This window comes from Trachurus trachurus, assembly GCF_905171665.1.
Source record: "Trachurus trachurus genome assembly, chromosome: 12".
NCBI classification, from domain to species: Eukaryota; Metazoa; Chordata; class Actinopteri; order Carangiformes; family Carangidae; genus Trachurus; species Trachurus trachurus.
In genome coordinates, this window is record NC_139908.1 from 21926027 (window position 1) to 21944857 (window position 18831).

The window sequence follows — 18831 nt, forward strand, 5'->3', positions numbered from 1 at the left end:
AAATTCATAACACTGTGTCTGAAATGTCATTAATTTTCAGACAGCATCAGTGCTTGATAGGATTGCATTATCTGCAGCAGGTGCATGGAAGTGTATTGTAAGAGTCTGCTTTTTAAGATCTGAAACAAACACTTCTATTTATCAAAATTACAGAAAGAACAGCTATCGACTTTGTATGAATATGTTAAATTATGTTTTTGAGATGTGTTCTATCTCTAAAAAGAAAGATTTGGACTTTTTGGACTTTTTTTTGGACAGCTGCCATTCAGGGGTTTAGAGAAATAAAGAAGTCGGTGGTCCAGCATGAGCAATATGTTTATGTTTTACAAAAGTGTTGTCTAAAACTGGATAATAAGAACATGCAGCCATCTGTAGCAACTTAACCAACAAACAGCCTTGTGGGAGATGGTGAAGAGTCTCTGGATGTTTTTGGATAAGAGACATGTCTGTGAATATGAACTGGTTAGCTCTGCCACAGGGATGGCTGCAGGTATCCTGTCAGCTCAGGAGAGGAAATAACCATTGTGAGAGAGTCTCTCTGACTGAGAGCCCTCCAGTATCACATATCTGCCAATTTTTTTACATGGCTCCTGTTTACATGTGTAGTATGTTATTATTTCATGATCATGAGAGACACCATGTTCTGAAAAAAACAAAACAAACAAACAACTGGCACAACGATGCTTGTCCTGCTAAACTGCTTCAAACTGGAAGCTCTGGAAAATCTCATAAGAAAATTAACTGCTTATAAAACTTTCCGTTGGACTCACGGTAATTATTTATTATACACAATGCTGAGACAACAGAGAAAACAGCTGTCCACACCTGGCAGACAGCCATCAAAACTGGGTTTCTATTGTTGTAGCCTACATGTTCCGCTGTCTGCCTTGCTCCACTGTTACTGTGCTACTAATGATGCAGCTGATGACATGCATAATGAAATGCTATCAGAAATATCTTGCTTGTGTGGATTTTAATTGGAGCACATTACATTGCCTGAAAGCTAAAGAAGGAGAGTTGTCCTAATGACAATTGTTGAGGACTTCACAGGTTCTTTTAAATGCTTATACAGTGTCATTACTAATGAGGATTCACTAAACAATTTAAACAGTAATTCAAAACAGTTTGTGTTTGTTTTTACCCAGCTCCATGGAAAGTTAGTCTCTGTTCTGGGGTTAACTGTGTAGCTTTTTCAGCCTTTCTAACTTGTCAATAATGGAAAATAGAGCCACAGCAACTGACTGTATGATCTGGTGAGGTAAAAATGAAATACTTCATGAATTTTTCAACTGAGACGTTTCATTACAAGTCCCCAAATTATTAAAAAATAAATGTAATATTGAGATTTCTTTGAAACTGAAAAAAAAAGGTGGACATACATGGCACATTGAGGATGTAAGGCTTAACATCCGAAACATCTTTTAATGCAGAAGCAGTCCACAGATCAGACACCAGATCTGACAACTTCCTCCACTCTTTCTACAAAAACAATAATTCAGGAGATATTTTAAAAATACATTTCACCTACCTGTGGAGGAGGAAGCTGATGCATTTCACACTGCAAGCCTGGAGCTCAACATCTTAAAAACAAAAGTAACATAACTGACTTTTATCAGTGTGATACATTTCATAAATCCTGTATTATTTGAAACAAAATGCGAGCATTTGCATTTCACGTTTTGTTGGTTTGATAAGCCTGTTGTGTAATTTTGTCATATGATTACTTTTAGAAAATGGGAAATAGAGAAAATGATTTCAACTCTTCAAGTCTTGGTGGCCCTCTAGTGGACAGTAGACCACAAGGCAGGGCAGTTCTTACCCAGACATGTATTCAGTTGACTGAGGGAGGCAGAGAAAGTTGGAAGGAAGCCTTGTGTTTAATGAAACAGGAAACTGCATTTGAATAATGGGAAAAATTAGAAATCAATCTCTTTCCTTGTATCCTCTTTAAAATGTATTTAGGCTTAAACATGAATGTAAGTTAAGAAAGAAAGAGTTTCTTACACAGTGTTTTTGTTGACAGTATCCTATTATGGTCCATGGTAACAGCATAGTAGGACAGCAGGAAAATAGCTTTGCTCCCCTTGGGAACGAAATGTTAACGACAGCTTTATGGAGATTACATGTTGCCTCAAACAGACACTGAATTACCCTTCGCTGTTGTATTGCCTACTAGTATCTACAACAAGGAGAAATAATTCATGCACACATTGTGCAGCTCCAGTGAAGGATGAAAACATCCCAACAAGAAAGTCTTGTTTTTGTGCCTTCCTGCCTCAGACAGTAAGACATTCAGCCTCAGAGGAAGTCCAGTTCTCCTCAACACACACACACACAGCTGATCTCTTGGGATTTGGACTTGAATTAGACTTGAAGGGTTAGCTCATCCATTAGCCGCAGCTGTGGCTAATAAGCAACCTAGCACGTAGACACTATATAGACTAGATAATGTGAACATTACACCAGCTAAACAATGCATGTTATCATTGTCACCGTAGCATTAACCTGCACCACTTGTTGCAGTATTGTCTCATAGCATAGCCTTTGTCTTGATATTCTGTTGAACTGAACTATGGGGGGCCGTTTAATACTTTTTCTTTGTAATTCTTTTTTTTAAAGGAAAAATCGTCCACATTTACATTTAGAAACTCAACAGCAACGTCTGGGGCAGCAGTGGGCTGCTGGGTGTGCTGCTGTTGGATCTTGTCTTTGGAAAATGTCACTTAAAGGGTTTGAAATCATTGAAAGGTGTAGTGGGTCAGAGAGCCGTGCCAGGGAGTGAATTGACAGCTTCACTGACTCTAATAAGATACTGCAGTTGGCAGTTTATTCCAACCGAACATGCCTCCGGCGAAGAAATATTCATTTCGCTTTCTTTCTCTTGTAGGCCTGGGTATTTGATGGTGTTCCTCACATTCCTGCATTTCTAAGCAAGCCACTGCTTAGGAATGCTGAATTTCTCTTTTCTTCAGCGGGCAAACTCACTCTGAAAAAGATAAAAGATCTGAGGTGTCCATGTGGGTGGTGAAACTATCACTTCCACTTGTGAAGGCCTCTGTTGTGCCAGGGAGTCTTACAAACTCCTCAGTCCTCCACAGAGACCACCAACAGACTGCGGTTCCTTCACTGTGTGTGTGTGTGACAAACTAAAAATAATGCAAGCAAGAGAAATATCTTGTTTTGAAATTTTGACAGGCCCGTGAAACTGTGGATTGCATCATGATAAATAGTATAGGCTTAAAGGGATAGTTGAACATTTTGGCACATTGGCCCATTGCCATAATCCCTCTAGTTTTAGGAGTAGGTTCGTTGCCTTTTATTGTCGGTGCAAGCTATTTTAGAACGGCGGAGCAGAGCCACAAGCTGCTCAGAGCTACGCTACGGAGGCTAATACACAATCCAACAACTCCAAAGCGCTCTCGTGGACAAGTTGTGACTTGCACATTCACCAATGCTATGAGATAATAACAGAACATTACGAGACAGAGTTGTTTTTGAGGCAAATTCATGCAAAACAGCTGATACGCATTGGGGGCAGTTTTTCGGCAAGCAGTCTCTGCATTTGCCTTGTAAACAACTCTGTCATGTACAGTATCTTCTTTTTCTGCCCACCAGTTCACCTATTCAACCACAGACAAGCTAAAATCATTGCTGCGATTGTCTTTCAACACTGACAGCTGCAAAATATTGGAGCTCGCTTTAAGAAAAAGAAACGAGTTGAAACAAAGAGAAACTGGTAAGTATTTCACAACCAAACTTTTTTTTGTCTGAGATATGTGACTTTGATGTGTGGAGGGCTAGCACTATATGATGTCATTAGGAAGAATTTATGCCACTTTTTAAGCAAAGTCCGTGTACAACACACACTGTTACCTTTGAGTTTTCCTCATGAAGTGTAAAAGGTTAACCAAATGATAGGCATAATATCTAACCCTAACCCTATCCATCATATTGGCCACATGATATATAAACCTAACCCTGTAGCCTTGAAAACTTCTCCATTTAACCTAGTGGTCTGCTTTATGGGCAGTAACTCACACCATAACCTACACTTATTTAAAATTCAATAAGTGTGGAAAAATAACAAGATATCAGTTATGTTGTTATAATTGTGTATAGATAGGTAGGTTATAGGACAAACAGAATCCTAAATACATTTCATTTTCTAATGCACTTTTCATCAAACAAGATCTCAAAGTGCTACAATGTTAAAAAGTTAAAACCAAGGTGAATAATAAATACTTGCACTAATTTGGCTTTTTGAATACAGAATTGGGTTGAAAAGATAAGGAAGTTAATCATATAATATTGAGAACAGAGACTCCACACATAGAGTATGGATATACATAGCCTATGATGAGGAATGAGGAATAAAACATGACATTTTACTTGTGGTTGTGTTGTGTGCAAGCCAAACCCCCAAAACTCACAAAATATAGACTACAGCATCAATGTGTGTGCAGAACTGCAGACAATGAAAACTGAGACAATCAGCTTGGTGCCCTCCAAGCTGCTTGAGCTCTGCGGTTGGAGTAGCCTACGTAGCTGTGCATTTCTTTTCTTTTTTCTTTTAGAAAAGCACAATCCGTGTACAATGACAGCACATTACCTTCTGACGCAAAACAAAGTGCCACTGTGCCAGTGGTAGAACGAAAACAGTTCATATTTTGTATAGCTAGGCTATATTTGATTGAATTAATGTGCCTTTAAGTGTTTCTGACAACTTCCCAAGAAAGTTGACAGGTTCCGTTCCTCCAAAGATCATACTGATAGCTAAAAACGGTATTTGCACAGCTGTAGGTCTGCCATTTTAAGAATGCAGATAGAGGTTAGTGGTGCAACAATGATGATGACGACAATCATGATGACTGAGCTCACATCTTTGGTTTACTGAATAGGCCTATCTTTTCCCTGCTTTTGTACTTTCAAAAATCAGAAACACATTTTATTCATGAAGTGATTTTCATCATCTTCTGGAAAGCAAAATAATTTTTCAGCCTGGAAGATGCTCTACTTAGATTACTTTTTAATTTTGCACTCTTTCCCCGCATGAGAAACCAATTCAGAATCAAAATAAACTTTGTTGGCCAAGTAGAAGTCAAAGAATTGTCTCTGGCTCTCTGTAGCTCTTCGACAGGTTTAGACTGCACAGGAATTATGGTAGTGAAAGAAAACAAAGCAAACTGGAATAGGCCTACAGAGATGATTTCTGTGCATATAGTTTATCTTATTTCTTTATAAATGTGTGTGGGCTTACATTTCGGAAAGATTAAAAAAAATCTATTATGTTCATGAATTTGAAAAGGCTGTGCTTGGGTGTCCTCAAACTGCAATGTGGTGCATTCATTGTCACCAAATGTCCAAATACGTATTTGGTTTGCAACACAAGAAAATGCTTCTTCAGTAAAGTTAGAATGAAAAAAAAATTGTGTTAATACCATAGACTGTAAAAAGAAGGTTAATACTTGAATTAGCGAGCCTATAATACCTTTTCTATTCTCAGCTGGGAGTCCATCGCTGTGCACGCGCGTGGCCGTGCATCCGCCATGCAGTGTGCGCGCGCTTTATAAAAACCCTTTAGTGCACGTGCAGCGAGGCTGTGGAGGGGTGGGGAAGAAGAAGTGACTTGTGGGATGTGAAGTAGCCGGCGGCAAGAGAGACAGAGGGGAGAGAGAGAGAGTGAGTGACACACACAGGGAGAAACAACAGAGAGAGAGAGGAGCGGGAAAGCAAAACGGGGGGACCCATAAAAATAACCAGCGTTACGGTTAATTTAGCGCCTGACATCCAGGTTTTTGCGCAGACAGACACAACAACAGCGGAGATTCAGCGGAAGAAAAGAAAAAAGTTCAGATCCCACGAACCAGCGCGTGGGAGGGAGTGGGAAGCAGGATCGTGACGGACTGAGGCAAGCTCCACTGTCTGTCTCGTCATGGCAGGTAATTCAGTCAAACAATTATTACACATAAACACACAACCAACCGACGGACCGGCGGGTTTTTTTCGCAAGGCGACTACCGACCCGACGAGCTTTCTGTAGCGACGCTTGGCTACCAGTAGCAGCTACCTTCAGTGTCAGTTTAGCTAACAGCAGCTAGCTAACAAACCTTAGCTAGTGCTAACGTTAGCTAGCTAGCTAGCACACCGGAGTGTCGTCGTCCACCCGGCCTGTCTTTGCCGACTAACGCTAGCTAGACTGCTGCTGCTGCTGCTAGCAGTATGATAGATGTTTACCACTGTCACCGGTCCGGTACCAGCCTTAAAGGCTAACTCTTGTTCCGTGTAAGCGAGACACAACAAGCTATCCCCGGTTGATACTCCGGGCTAACTTCTCGTAGCCGTAACGGCAGATTGTTAGACTTGTGCACGGCTCTTATAAACCGTTCATTAAAAGTATCCAGTAGCTTGTACTGTTACGAATGGAAAATTACTCAAATATATATCGAACATAAATTGGCAGTGTCTATACCAGTGCTCATATTTCTCAAACATGCCACGACCGGCTTGACAAGCCAGGCGAGCTAACGTTAGCTCAAACTTTGACATTGCCCACATGCAGGCTAGCACCCCGGGCCTGCTGCAGGTTGATGAAGCTGTTCAATATTAGGTGCAAATGACTGAAAAGACTTAAGAGGTAGAGAGTGCGTGTTTGGGACACAAATATACAATGGGACCCCCCGCCCCCTCCTCAAATAAAACCTAAAAATACGTGAGAATTTGTTCAGTCCATCGTAGCCATTCAAATCCCATTCATCAGCTCATAGGAGAGCAGTGAATGCCGGAAATTATCGTGATCGAAATCATGACCCTCACTTGTACCATGTAAGCCAATTAGCATTAATGGCTGTTCAGTCATATATCATAAATTAGGTTATCAGTTATATATTTAGTACTTGCCTTCCATTCATTTGGGCGGGGAAAGGACACTGATCTTCAGGTATTGCACCTCAAAGTTGAAGCGATTGGTTAGCCGATTTACATATTAAAACACCTGTTTGCGTTATGCATTTTCCTCTGCAAGGGATGCTTGCAGTCCTTCAGAAGGCTACTTTTTTTCTTTAAAAAAAAATCCTCTGTGGCATTTCGTTTTAAATCATGATTCAGATCAGAGTACGTGTATGATGAAGGCAGAGTGACTCATAAATGTCCTTGATTATTCTGCAGAGCGTTTCCACTATACAGACATTGTTATTGACACAGCCAGGCCAGTTTTAATTGTGTAATAACAGATTGTGGAATGAACAATGCGGAATTGAACTAACTTACCTTTCTAATGCAGTGATATGCTGATGGAGAACCTGTTGAGGCTAGAGATGGAGATCATTATCAATGAATGCAGCATGTTTTTTCTTGTTGATTTTTGACAGAGGAATTTGGTATATGCACATCTCTTAATTGTAAAACATTAAACCTGGTTTTAAAGAATGAAATTTCATGACTGATTTATCTATTATTGCTCCTATCTGGAGTTAAATCAGTATTTTTGAACACAATTGGTAATCTACTTTTACTCTCTAAGTGAGAACCACAGCTGTACAATAATGTTTTGAGGGATATGTTTATACACTCATTAAATGGTAGAGATATATGATATGCTAATATGCTCGTAATGTAACTGGCATGTCATGTGTGAAGTGGTATCTACTGCTAGATGTTTTAGGAAACATTAAATAGTCTCATGTGAGACTGATTTCATTTTTTGTTTGGAGGCTGTGCTTGCAGAAGCTGTGAGAGGATATGTGCACATGTGTGACCACACACATTTTCACAATGGATCTACCATCTGTCTGTAGTTCCAACATCACTTAATTTACACTGCTTCAAAGTGACAGTGTGCTGAAACAAAATCTCTCTCTCTTTGAGTTGTTTCCTCTATTGAACCATTTGGTCCAATTGGATATATTACCACCTCAATAGTGGCTGAGGAACTTGCAATCAGCCAGACTTTGACTTGAGTGTATTTTTTTCTAATCTCTGCAGGACCTGGAGGTGACATGCAGTGGTGCTTCTCTCAGGTGAAAGGAGCCATCGATGACGACGTAGCTGAAGGTATGAGCTCTGCCAAAAAAAATTGTGTATTTATAAATGTAAAGCATGGAAGGAAAAATAGGGGAAGCAGCGGGTGGTGTTGTGGGTAATACACAGCGGCTTGTAGTGATGGAGCAGGTACCAGCTGAATGCCTTTCCCTGTTTTTCCATTTCCACTAGCTAGATATAGCATGACTTGGCTATATTGCCATGTGATGAGCTGTGAGCCTGTCCGTTTCGACTGCCCACTCCCTCCACTTTGGCAGCAAGTTGATGGGCCTTAACCCTAATTGTAATCAAGCTTTGTCTCTGCACTAAACTGACCGGCTCTTGATCTTCATGCAGATGACTTAAGAGAAAGGAGTGGTCCCACTCCTGCGCTCTGTCCTTACTTTAATCTGACAGCAGCCTGTTTGGTGAATTATTGGTTGCATTTAATGTGTAATTCCCCTGTAAAGGTAGTTAAAATATACACCAAACATGCACTCACTCGTCAAAAGAAAACAAATACTCATTTTAATTTATATTCATGCACAGTGTGTAGATTGGTTTCTTAATTAAAACGATTACAAGTGTTGGAGGTTGGTAGTGATGTGAAGTGGCGTGGGATCATTGCAGTCTGCTGCGCCCTGTTAGGATTCCCTTACTGTCAGTCTTTCAGGAGGGTTTTACTGGGAGCTGTATCTGCAGAGGAGTCCTTTTCCTTTCCAAAACAAACAGACCTGGTGAATAAATCCAGTAGAAACACTGAATAGCGCAGCTTCATGTTAAAATCAATTTTTCTCTGGCGCTGTACGGCTGAGCCGTATGGGAGGGGCTGTGAGCCGAGCTGCCACTCATGTTTGCTCAGCTTGGTTCTCTTATAGATCATGATCCAGATGTTCAGACCAACAAACTCAGTGATTTCAATCCAGTTGATATCCTACCTTTTCATCTTTACTAGTATTAACATTTCTATTTGTTTTCATTCGCTCTTTTGCACAACACATGCTTTAGTCATGATAAAACATTTTTTTTTGGCTTTTATGCTTTTTAATTGATATAACAGCTGTAGAGGGACAGGAAGTGAGGAGAAGGAGAAAGGGTGAATGGAGAAGGAGAAAGGGTGAATGACATGCAGCAAAGGGCCGCTGGGTGGAATCGAACTCGGGGCCACTGCAGCTCCAGACTATAGCCTCTGAATATGGGGCGCCCGCTCTACCCAGCGAGCTTTGCGATGCCCCAGTCATGATTACCGTAGATTTTGATTATGCAAACTGCAATTACTCTACTTCCTCACTTTGGAAATAGTGGAGGTGTCGGTCTGATGTGCCTCTTCTGGTGAATTGTGCCCAGTTTTGGACTATGTATGTCTCACACTCTAAAAAAAAAAAACTAGAATGAATTTTTGATCACCAGCACCAGGCAACTGTTGCAGTGGTCTTTCTGGGATTTGCCCCAGTATACCTGATAGTCAGCTGATGTTCCAATGTAGTAAGTTTTAAAATTGTTATCCATAAATCAATAGATTTTTTTATGTGGAATTCAGAAAATGGGGAAAAAAGGAAAATGACAATTTATTCACAGCCCAAGGTGATATTGCATGACTTAGTTTGTGAAACAATAGCCCAAAACCCCCAAATGAATTGATTTACAGCGACTCTGGAAAGGGTAAACAATGACTGACTTGCTGTCAAAGTGAAAAGCCAAAGAACTTGGCAACATTTGGATTTAAACCCAAAGTTAAAAGGAACCTCATGCCATTAATCCAACAATATTCCCTAACTAAATGTCCAGTGTAAGTGGTAACATCGGTGTTTTCACAAGTTTAGTACCCAGGGGAAACAAATCACACACTGTTGTACCCCTAATTTATATATTCACTATGAATCATCTATTTTCATCTATTACCCCTTTTTCTTGAATGTAAACACTGCATTTGAATTTGAACATTTTCTAACCAAACAATATGTTCTTTCCCTCAGTAACTTCTTTTCACTTGGCTGAAATATTCAGTGTGTGGAAAAATGTGAACTTTATGTTCTTCTGTCTCTGTTGACTTTGCTCATCAGTTCACGCTGTGGTCTCATCATCAGAAGGTCACAGAGTTCACTTCTTGTTCAAGGAAGGCAGCTCTCTTTCCATGTCACTGCTGACAATATGTTGGATAAGTTGTTGAGATAAAAGACAAATAATTAGTTGCTGCCTTAATATCGCAGCTTTAACTATGTCTTCCTGAATAGTCCAACTACTAGCTCACATGTATTAGCGTTTAGTTTTGGCCTCGGGGAGTACAGTATTCACAAAGGCCTCCTGCTACAACCTTTGCAGCATTATCTTTCTGCTCCAATGGGCAACAAAGGGTTAAGTGTGTGTGAGAGGGAGAGAGAGAGGGAACAGGCGTGCTTGGGTTTTATAAAGCAACATACTGCTGCTGGGGGAAAAATGTGATGCCGTCTGAGCGAGAGGAGAGAGAGAAAAGAAGAGAATCTAGGTTACTGATCATTTTCTGTCTGCTCTACATGCGCTGACATCCGTCTGCATCTCCGGCCTACACACTCATCCTTCTTGTGCGCTCTGATTCCCAGACAGTAATACACACACGGGTTGGGATTAACGAAGCCGTTCCTCACCGCCTTTTAGTATTGTAAGGATGTTCTATTTTTGGATAGCGATTTGAATATGAGTATGCAAGTTTAAAAAAGTCATGTTTGTGTTTCCTCTGCAGCGGACATCATATCCACGGTTGAGTTTAACCACACAGGGGAGCTGCTGGCCACAGGAGACAAGGGTGGGCGTGTAGTCATTTTCCAGCAAGAAATAGAGGTACAGTTGCATGTTTGTCTTTTTCAGTTTTTGGTTTTTAGAGTAAGTTACATCCTGAATTCAGTTACTTTGATATAATTATTCTAAACTATTTTGGTAACAGAAACCTCAGTAGTTTGAGTTTCAACTAATGACATCCCTGCCAGTCGTATGTCTTGTCAAACATAGTTCCCCATGTTATGTGAAATATTAATTTATTTTTGAAATGAAACTCAACAAACACAGAATGTTAAACATCACACCAACTCGTTCTTGTCTTAACGCCCGCTCCTGTTGTTTTTGTCTGATTCGCTGGCAGAACAAGAATCAGCCCCAGTTCCGGAGCGAATACAATGTTTACAGCACTTTCCAGAGCCACGAGCCAGAGTTTGACTACTTGAAGAGTTTGGAAATAGAAGAGAAGATCAACAAGATTCGCTGGCTTCCTCAGAAGAATGCTGCTCAGTTTCTGTTGTCAACCAACGGTAACTCAGCCGTTTTGCTTGAGAACATAATCAAATGTATAATCACAAACTGTGGTGACTTTGGCTTTATATGCGCATAGGTGTACTTAATCAATTTGTAACAGAGAAATGTATTCTCTGTTATATCACCTCATAGTTAAAATATACTTTTAATTTGGTGTACTAATTCCCTACCCTTTTCCATATTGGGCAGATAAGACAATTAAGTTGTGGAAAATCAGTGAACGAGACAAGAGACCAGAGGGCTATAATCTCAAAGAGGAGGATGGCCGCTACAAAGACCCCAACACTATCACGTCACTGCGGGTAAGTGTTTGAAGTCAAACACAACCTAGATGACCTATCAAGATATTTCTTTTTTTTTTTTTTTTAGAAAAGCAAGATTGTTAACTACACCAGGGCTCCCACACAGAACTGTTAATGATCCTTACATATTTATTTGACTTAAAGCAGAAGTAAGCGATCCGGTCGTTTTGGCTAATGCTGCGTTCCAGGCAGGCTTTTGAAACCGTAAGTTACGGCTTCAAGTCACGACTTACGACTTTGTAGCGTTCCGGGCAATCCGTTTTTCCGACCTGTTGCCTGTGAAAGTGCACTATAACGGCCACTCGTGTTTTTCCGACCCGTGAACTCGTACCAGATCGAACTGGTACGACTTCACATGTCGGAAAAACACGAGTTACGGGTTCCCTTGAACGCACCATAACTTCTTGTCAGCCGACGGAGTTAGCAGCCCCCGCCCTCGTCATGGATCTATTGGTCCTCGTCCCTACGTCACCACATTCACGCGCATCCCTTGGCTGCACACACAGCCCTTCATGCTGTTCTCTCTCCTCATTGGATAAAATTTGTAGGATACAAGAAAAGTTTTCTCCTCGGCTCAGAGCAGAGCAGAGGGACTGAGAGACCCGTGTTTCAGTCCAAACACTCCATGTAAGTGATTCCCGTCGGAAGATACAACTATTTAAGACTTACATTAACACAAAAATATCGCTTACTCCTGCTTTAATTTATTATCAGTGAACCAAAAACACCATAAGTATGGAAATAAAATAAATAAATAAATTGAAGAATAAAGTAGTATAGAAGAATGGAAGAATAAAGGTGGGAATAATTGTTGCATGTACTAATGGTTGTATTGAAAGTAAAACCTAAAATGTCAGCACACTGAGGTAAACATACCGGTACATGCACACCTACCTGCTACAGAGTTGGTTTCCTGTAAAAGTGTCACCATATGTCAGTTTACAGCAGGGTATAATAAATCACCTCTACTTATGTTAATGCAGTGAGTTGTTGTTACAAGTTACATCAGTATTTTTAGGAGAAGACTTAATAACCATTGCACAAGTTGAGTCAATCTCACTTATTGAAAACATAAAGACCATGTTAATGACATTCAAAAAGCTGCTTGTATGATGTGTTGCGTCTAATAATAAAACGTATACTGAGATCACGAAGTTTGTCCAAGCTCCCTGCTCTAGCAGGTGTGACAGAACTGGTCGAGCACTGTCTGTCCATGACTAACAACCGTTAACGATGTCTCATACTGTATATAGGTGTGGTGCATCTCCACATGATTGCTTTGTATGCCAAGGAATATAAAGGCTTGTAGGTCTGACTTGAAGGATAAGCTGCTTTTTGTTATTCTATTTTTTTTAGTACAACCTTGGATTGCTAGGTATTAAACAATAACCGTGGGTGTGTTGGCAGTGAGGTGGGACCAGTTTGGCTACAGTTTTGTTAACAGCAAAGATAACCGCAACTCCCGATCTGTGCAACTACAGTCACTCTTAGCTAATGTCAGAACTCTTGTCAGAACCTTATACCCTTTTATTATGCTCTATACATCCTGTATAGAGATAGCATAATTATGTTGTATTTCTTCCAGCTAATTGAATACATGATGATTATGGGAAAAAAATGGTTAAAAAATGTAAAAGACAAAAACCATCCCACAATTCTCTCCTGTTTGTTCTTTCCTCAGGTACCGGTTTTAATGCCCATGGACCTCATGGTGGAGGCCAGTCCACGGAGGGTGTTTGCCAACGCCCACACCTACCATATCAACTCTATTTCAGTCAACAGCGACAATGAGACTTACCTGTCTGCAGATGACCTACGCATCAACCTATGGCACCTTGAGATCACCGACCGCAGCTTCAGTATCCTTACCAGCAATAGGCTGTGTTTCTCTATACGCACCCTCATTATCTATGAAACTCACTATTAAGTCATTTTAATTAATGCATGGAGTAGAATAATACTTCCTCACAAGACAAAGAAGTCTTTTATATCTCGTTGGCTAATTGACATTCCAGTCTCTTTTCGCTGCAGGCTCTTGCAATCTTTTGTACTGGAGCATTATAGTCTAATGGTTCTGTGTGCTTTCTTTGTCCTTGTACAAACAGCCAGTGCAGGGGATAGGTATGATCTTTAGAACACGACTTTGGAAAACATTTGGTGTTGTTACGGGTTATTGCTCTTAACCGTGTGCTCTCCAGATATTGTTGACATTAAACCAGCCAACATGGAGGAGCTAACGGAGGTGATCACAGCAGCAGAGTTCCATCCCCACCAGTGTAACACCTTTGTCTATAGCAGCAGCAAAGGAACCATCCGCCTGTGCGACATGAGGGCCTCGGCACTATGTGACAAGCACTCCAAATGTGAGTACCCACTTTGTTCACTTTTAATCACCTTATCTCTACCTCAACAGGTGGATTAAGCACTCAATTGATTATACTAAGCCTCTTGAACTACACTTTCTCAGAATGGACCTTTTGAGAGTACAGCAGTTTGACGTCATGTCTTGTTACTCATGTTTGTGTCATACTCCTTTTTTCTTGACCAGTGTTCGAGGAGCCAGAAGATCCCAGTAATCGCTCCTTCTTCTCTGAGATCATATCCTCAATCTCAGATGTTAAATTTAGCCACAATGGACGCTACATGATGACCAGAGATTACCTGTCTGTGAAGATTTGGGACCTGAACATGGAGAACAGGCCAGTGGAGACCTACCAGGTGAGACTGACGCAGCTCCACGGTTACAAAGCCTGTTTACAGTTGCTGCAGAGTTGTAAATGGGCAATTAAAGATCTGTCATAAGCTCAGAATTACAATGTGATGGGCCCCTAGTGCCAAATACCCACAGCTTGTAGAGCAGCAAATATAGTCCATGCTCCCTAAAGTGCAAGTTCTTATTTATTTGAGTCTCTTGTTAGTGATATTTTGATTATTCATGACCAGATTTTTGATTATTCTTTAGATATTGGTCATTAGGGGTGCCAAAAATAATCGTTTCAAAGATGCATCGAGATTCTTAATTGGACGATTCGATGCAGTTATGTCGCAAAATTGATTTTTAAATTCAAACAATTCATTCCTGCATAGAGAATTTAGTGGTGGCCGCCACCGCTAAATTTCTCACCGCCTCACCGGTCTGGTTTTTCTAGGCTTTATATGCTTTTTTTTTTTTTTTTTTTTTTTTTGAAAGGACAGCTGGAGAGAGAAGGGGAGGGGAATAGAGCAGGAGAGGGGGGAATAACATGCAGCAAAGCGACTGGGTGGAATCAAACCCATGGTCACTGCAGCGGGCATGCTCTACCAAGTGAGATGGAAGCCGCTTACAGCCCCGCATATTTAATCATCTGCGGAGCCCGCTCCGCATAAAGTCCGCCGTTACCATACTGACTGGCTAACGTGTCCTTTCTAGTTTAAAATCTTGTCTCCTGTTGTCAATAAACATACCTGGAGACGGTGCTGCAACCAAACTACACAGCTGTTAAATGATTGGCTGTTTGCCTGTCACTCATAGCATTCAGGGATGTTTCAATGTCCCACACAGGGTTGAAAATAAGCACTCGCCCCTCGCCAGATGTGTGTAAAAATATGTTTCTGCGAGTAAAATAATTAGGTCACTCGCCATTGGCCGGCAGCTAATTGTGAATTAAATAACCCTGTCCTGTTTTGCATCAATATGGGACCGGATGTCCCCTTTTTTCGAATTCACTTGAATGCATCACCACCCCACTCGCATTCTGTGAAGAGCTGCCCGACTCTGCCCGTGATCAGGTGAAACTCTGTGTTTTGATCACAGACGAGTGGGGAAAAATTCAAACACTTGGCTCATCAGTGTCGGTGACACTGACTATCGAGTAGTAAACTATGTCTGCGAGTGTTTCCTTTGGCCTGTCAGACGTGCACTCTCCATTAACAACAAAGCAGTGCTGTGATCTGTTAGGTTGAGGTGTACAGTCAGATACATACTGTAGGCATTTATTTAATTAATTAATCTGTAAAATGTAGTGCTGTAAAAACAACAACAATGGTATGTTATTATTTTTTATCTGGAAAGTTGCATCATTCTATAGGCTAGGATGAACAGTAAGTAATCTATATAAAAGAAGACCTGTGTTCACACCATTTATTCAGTCTGGTTTATGCACTTGAACTCACATCTCCACATCTTTCTGTCATGTCAAGGCAGTTGCCTAACTATAATGCACTCGGGGAAACACTACTGATTTTAATGACCTTGTGTTGTGAGCAGTTCGGTGGCTGGTGAAAACATATTTTGGCTGGTAAAATTTCATACCTTACCTGTGATTGGCAGGTAGTTCAAAAAGTTAATTTTATACCCTCTCAAGGATAAGGGACTCCCACATCCTTGAGTTTTACACTGCTGACACTGCTGACTTGAATCATCATACAGACATGTCCTGTGTGGCAACATAGCAAATTGAGGATGTGATGCAACGTAGAATCGAATCGTGAGGCCAGTGAAGATGTACACCACTACTGGTCATAATAGTGCCTCACCACACAGACAGTGTTTGTACTATAGGGAAAGGCTGTTGCCTTGTTTGAGTGAATCAGCATTGTTCAGCGTCAGGTGATTTGTTTTCTTACAGTCTCAACTAAATTTGACATGTATGTAAATATATTTGTTGTTACAGATATTATCATTAATTTTTAGACCTGATATTTCATTGTCCAGTTGATAAACCACAGTAGATTGAATCTTTTAGATTTATCATAGTGGCCACACCTTTTCTAAAAAAAGAATTTGTTGTAATTTTACAGAGAGACCACTAGGAGGCAGTGTGAATGTGTTGTTCATTGGCTTTTGTATGTTCCAGTCTGATACCCTTTCCAGTATAAAAACCTACACATTAATTTAGTGTGACTTCATGTAAGTCTTTGCCTCTGATCATTACAGGTTCATGAGTACCTGAGGAGCAAGCTGTGCTCGCTCTATGAGAACGACTGCATCTTCGACAAGTTTGAATGCTGCTGGAATGGCAATGACAGGTGAGGACATGCAGCTGGTGGACGAATTAGCACCGCTTGAAAAATACTTTTGTTCTTAAATTGATGTTGGATAAAATGTAGTATTCTGTTTGATGCACCTGTAACTCATTGAAATCTCACATTGTTACACAGTACAAGAGCGAGAGATTAGAGTGCTGATTACACTCATGTTATGACTTAGAAATTCCTCTTTTGGCACTAACTTATCTATCTTACCTGTATTGTGTAAATGTTTTGTAATTTTGATTATGTTACTTGAAATGCTTTTTAATATTAGTCTTTTAGATTATTTGTCCATCACCCTACTGCTCTGATTTCCACTGAAAGCACAAGAATGTTTTTGCTAGGGACCATATCCTAACAAAAAGTGTTTAAGGCTCACAAATGTTATTTTCCCACATTTCCTCCATCAGTGTGGTGATGACTGGCTCATACAACAACTTCTTCCGGATGTTCGACCGCGGCCAAAGGCGGGACGTAACCCTGGAGGCGTCCCGAGAGAACAGCAAGCCCATGCAGGTCCTCAAGCCCCGCAAGGTGTGCGCAGGCGGCAAGCGCAAGAAGGACGAAATCAGCGTGGACAGTTTGGACTTCAACAAGAAGATCCTTCACACTGCCTGGCATCCCCAGGACAACATCATCGCAGTGGCGACGACCAACAACCTCTACATATTCCAGGATAAAGTGAACTAACTACAGGGGGGGTGAGCTTATACGAGATCTGGCGCGGGGTGATGTGATGTGTACCACCTGCAGCCTCACAGCCTCATTCAGAGCGATCCGTGGTAACACCGATAACCAGCATCCCTGTCCGTTGCTACTTGGTGACCAGACTTTGCCACTTTGTTCTAGATGTGGACAGAGGAAGCCTCACTCTAGCCCACCATCAGCCTGTCTGTGGCAGAGTGACACCTGCCTTGTTGTTTAAGTGATGTTGTGCCAATTTCTTTTTTCCTTTGGTATGTTTTTGTTTTGCCAGCCCACCACCTGCCCTTTTCTTCCCCTGGGGTAACATGGGTTTAAAACCAGTTTAATTTACTTAAATTCTGAATACAGACACTTATTTTTATAACTTTACCCCCAATGGCTCTGTGGTAGAAAATAAAAAAAACACTTATTTAGTATGTCCCCCTATTGTCCTGTGCCATTGTAGTGTTTATTTTTCTAAGAGAAATTTGCCAGTCTTTTTTCTTTTCTTTCTTTTTTTTGTGTAAACACGTTTTATTGATTCATCCGTTATACTGTCATAGTATTCTTTGATTCTCTTCACGTGTCTCCTGTCATTAAACCATGCATACTCCACAGTCACAACAGTATGCTCAGTTTCTTTACACACTTGCTGCTCAAACTCCTCGGTGGTTGCCTCCAGGAGTTTGAGAAGTACAGTGTGTCTTCACAGATTCAAAGCCAGGTCCAGTGAGATGTCATCTTGCTTACTGTCACTGTGCTTTAGACTCTGGCTGGCCAGATAGGTCTAGTTTCCAGAAGAAGTTTTTGTTTAGTTTTTTTTGTTTTTTGGATTGGCTCTGTCTTGACATCTTTGTGCATCGGTTCCTCTTTCTCCTTTTGTTTTCTATACAACAATAGTCAGGTATAAGAGATAGCCTATTCAAAGATAATTATGATTGTCATATTTATATTAAAAAGAGAAAAAAAAGTTAAAACGTCACCAGATTTGTTCCGTCCTATTTTGTGAAATTAAGCTGGACCTCACATCTTTTTTTTTTTTTTTTTTTTGAGTGATCTTAAGTATTGTCTTCCCATGGTGTACCACAACTCTGAAGCAGTACTTCACACAACAGGGAAAACTTTTGATTTGACACTGGACTCTCTTACTGCACCAACTAAAGTACTTGGATGTCTGTGTTGTAAGACTACAGTTTAAAAGAAAACATTATTTGAGGCATTAAATCACTTAAAAATGTTTGTTTTAACTACTGCAGACATTATTACTGCTACTGTATGTGATGGTACAATAAGCTGCACAAGGACTCGCGCAGCAGTTGATGTCTCCACACCGTATTTAAATTGTGGACAGTTAAGACTCTATTGATGCCTCCAGTAATGTATAACTACAATTTTAATCTATGACAGTGAAGATAATAAAGGAACTACTTTTTGCATTCTTGTGATTGCCTGATCGTTGCTGGGATTTTATCTATTTTCTGTAATGTTGTTCCATGTTGATGCCCCATAAGATTGTACATTTTATTTGCTTAAT

At 40.6% G+C, this 18831-nt stretch overlaps 1 protein-coding gene across 2 annotated transcripts; it reads left to right on the forward strand.

Annotated features, from left to right (window-relative positions):
* The first annotated feature begins 5646 nt into the window (after positions 1-5646).
* On the forward strand, positions 5647-18653 carry ppp2r2ab (protein phosphatase 2, regulatory subunit B, alpha b). 2 transcript variants are annotated; one of them, XM_083982892.1, is made up of 10 exons: positions 5647-5939; positions 7981-8049; positions 10736-10833; positions 11132-11297; positions 11491-11603; positions 13285-13462; positions 13802-13966; positions 14152-14321; positions 16519-16610; positions 17024-18653. In XM_083982892.1, the coding sequence occupies exons 1-10, from the start codon at positions 5933-5935 to the stop codon at positions 17301-17303; spliced, it is 1338 nt and encodes a 445-aa protein (XP_083839018.1). In that variant the 5' UTR covers positions 5647-5932; the 3' UTR covers positions 17304-18653. The 2 variants fall into 2 exon arrangements, with proteins under 2 accessions (XP_083839018.1, XP_083839019.1); XM_083982893.1 differs by lacking the exons at positions 5647-5939; positions 7981-8049; positions 10736-10833; positions 11132-11297; positions 11491-11603 and adding an exon at positions 12148-12230.
* The last annotated feature ends 178 nt before the right edge of the window (positions 18654-18831 follow it).

Coding starts and splice junctions, on each gene's coding strand:
- ppp2r2ab (XM_083982892.1), top strand. Junction 13,967..14,151: donor ATGTGACAAGCACTCCAAAT/GTGAGTACCCAC, acceptor TTTCTTGACCAG/TGTTCGAGGAGCCAGAAGAT. Junction 14,322..16,518: donor GGCCAGTGGAGACCTACCAG/GTGAGACTGACG, acceptor TGATCATTACAG/GTTCATGAGTACCTGAGGAG.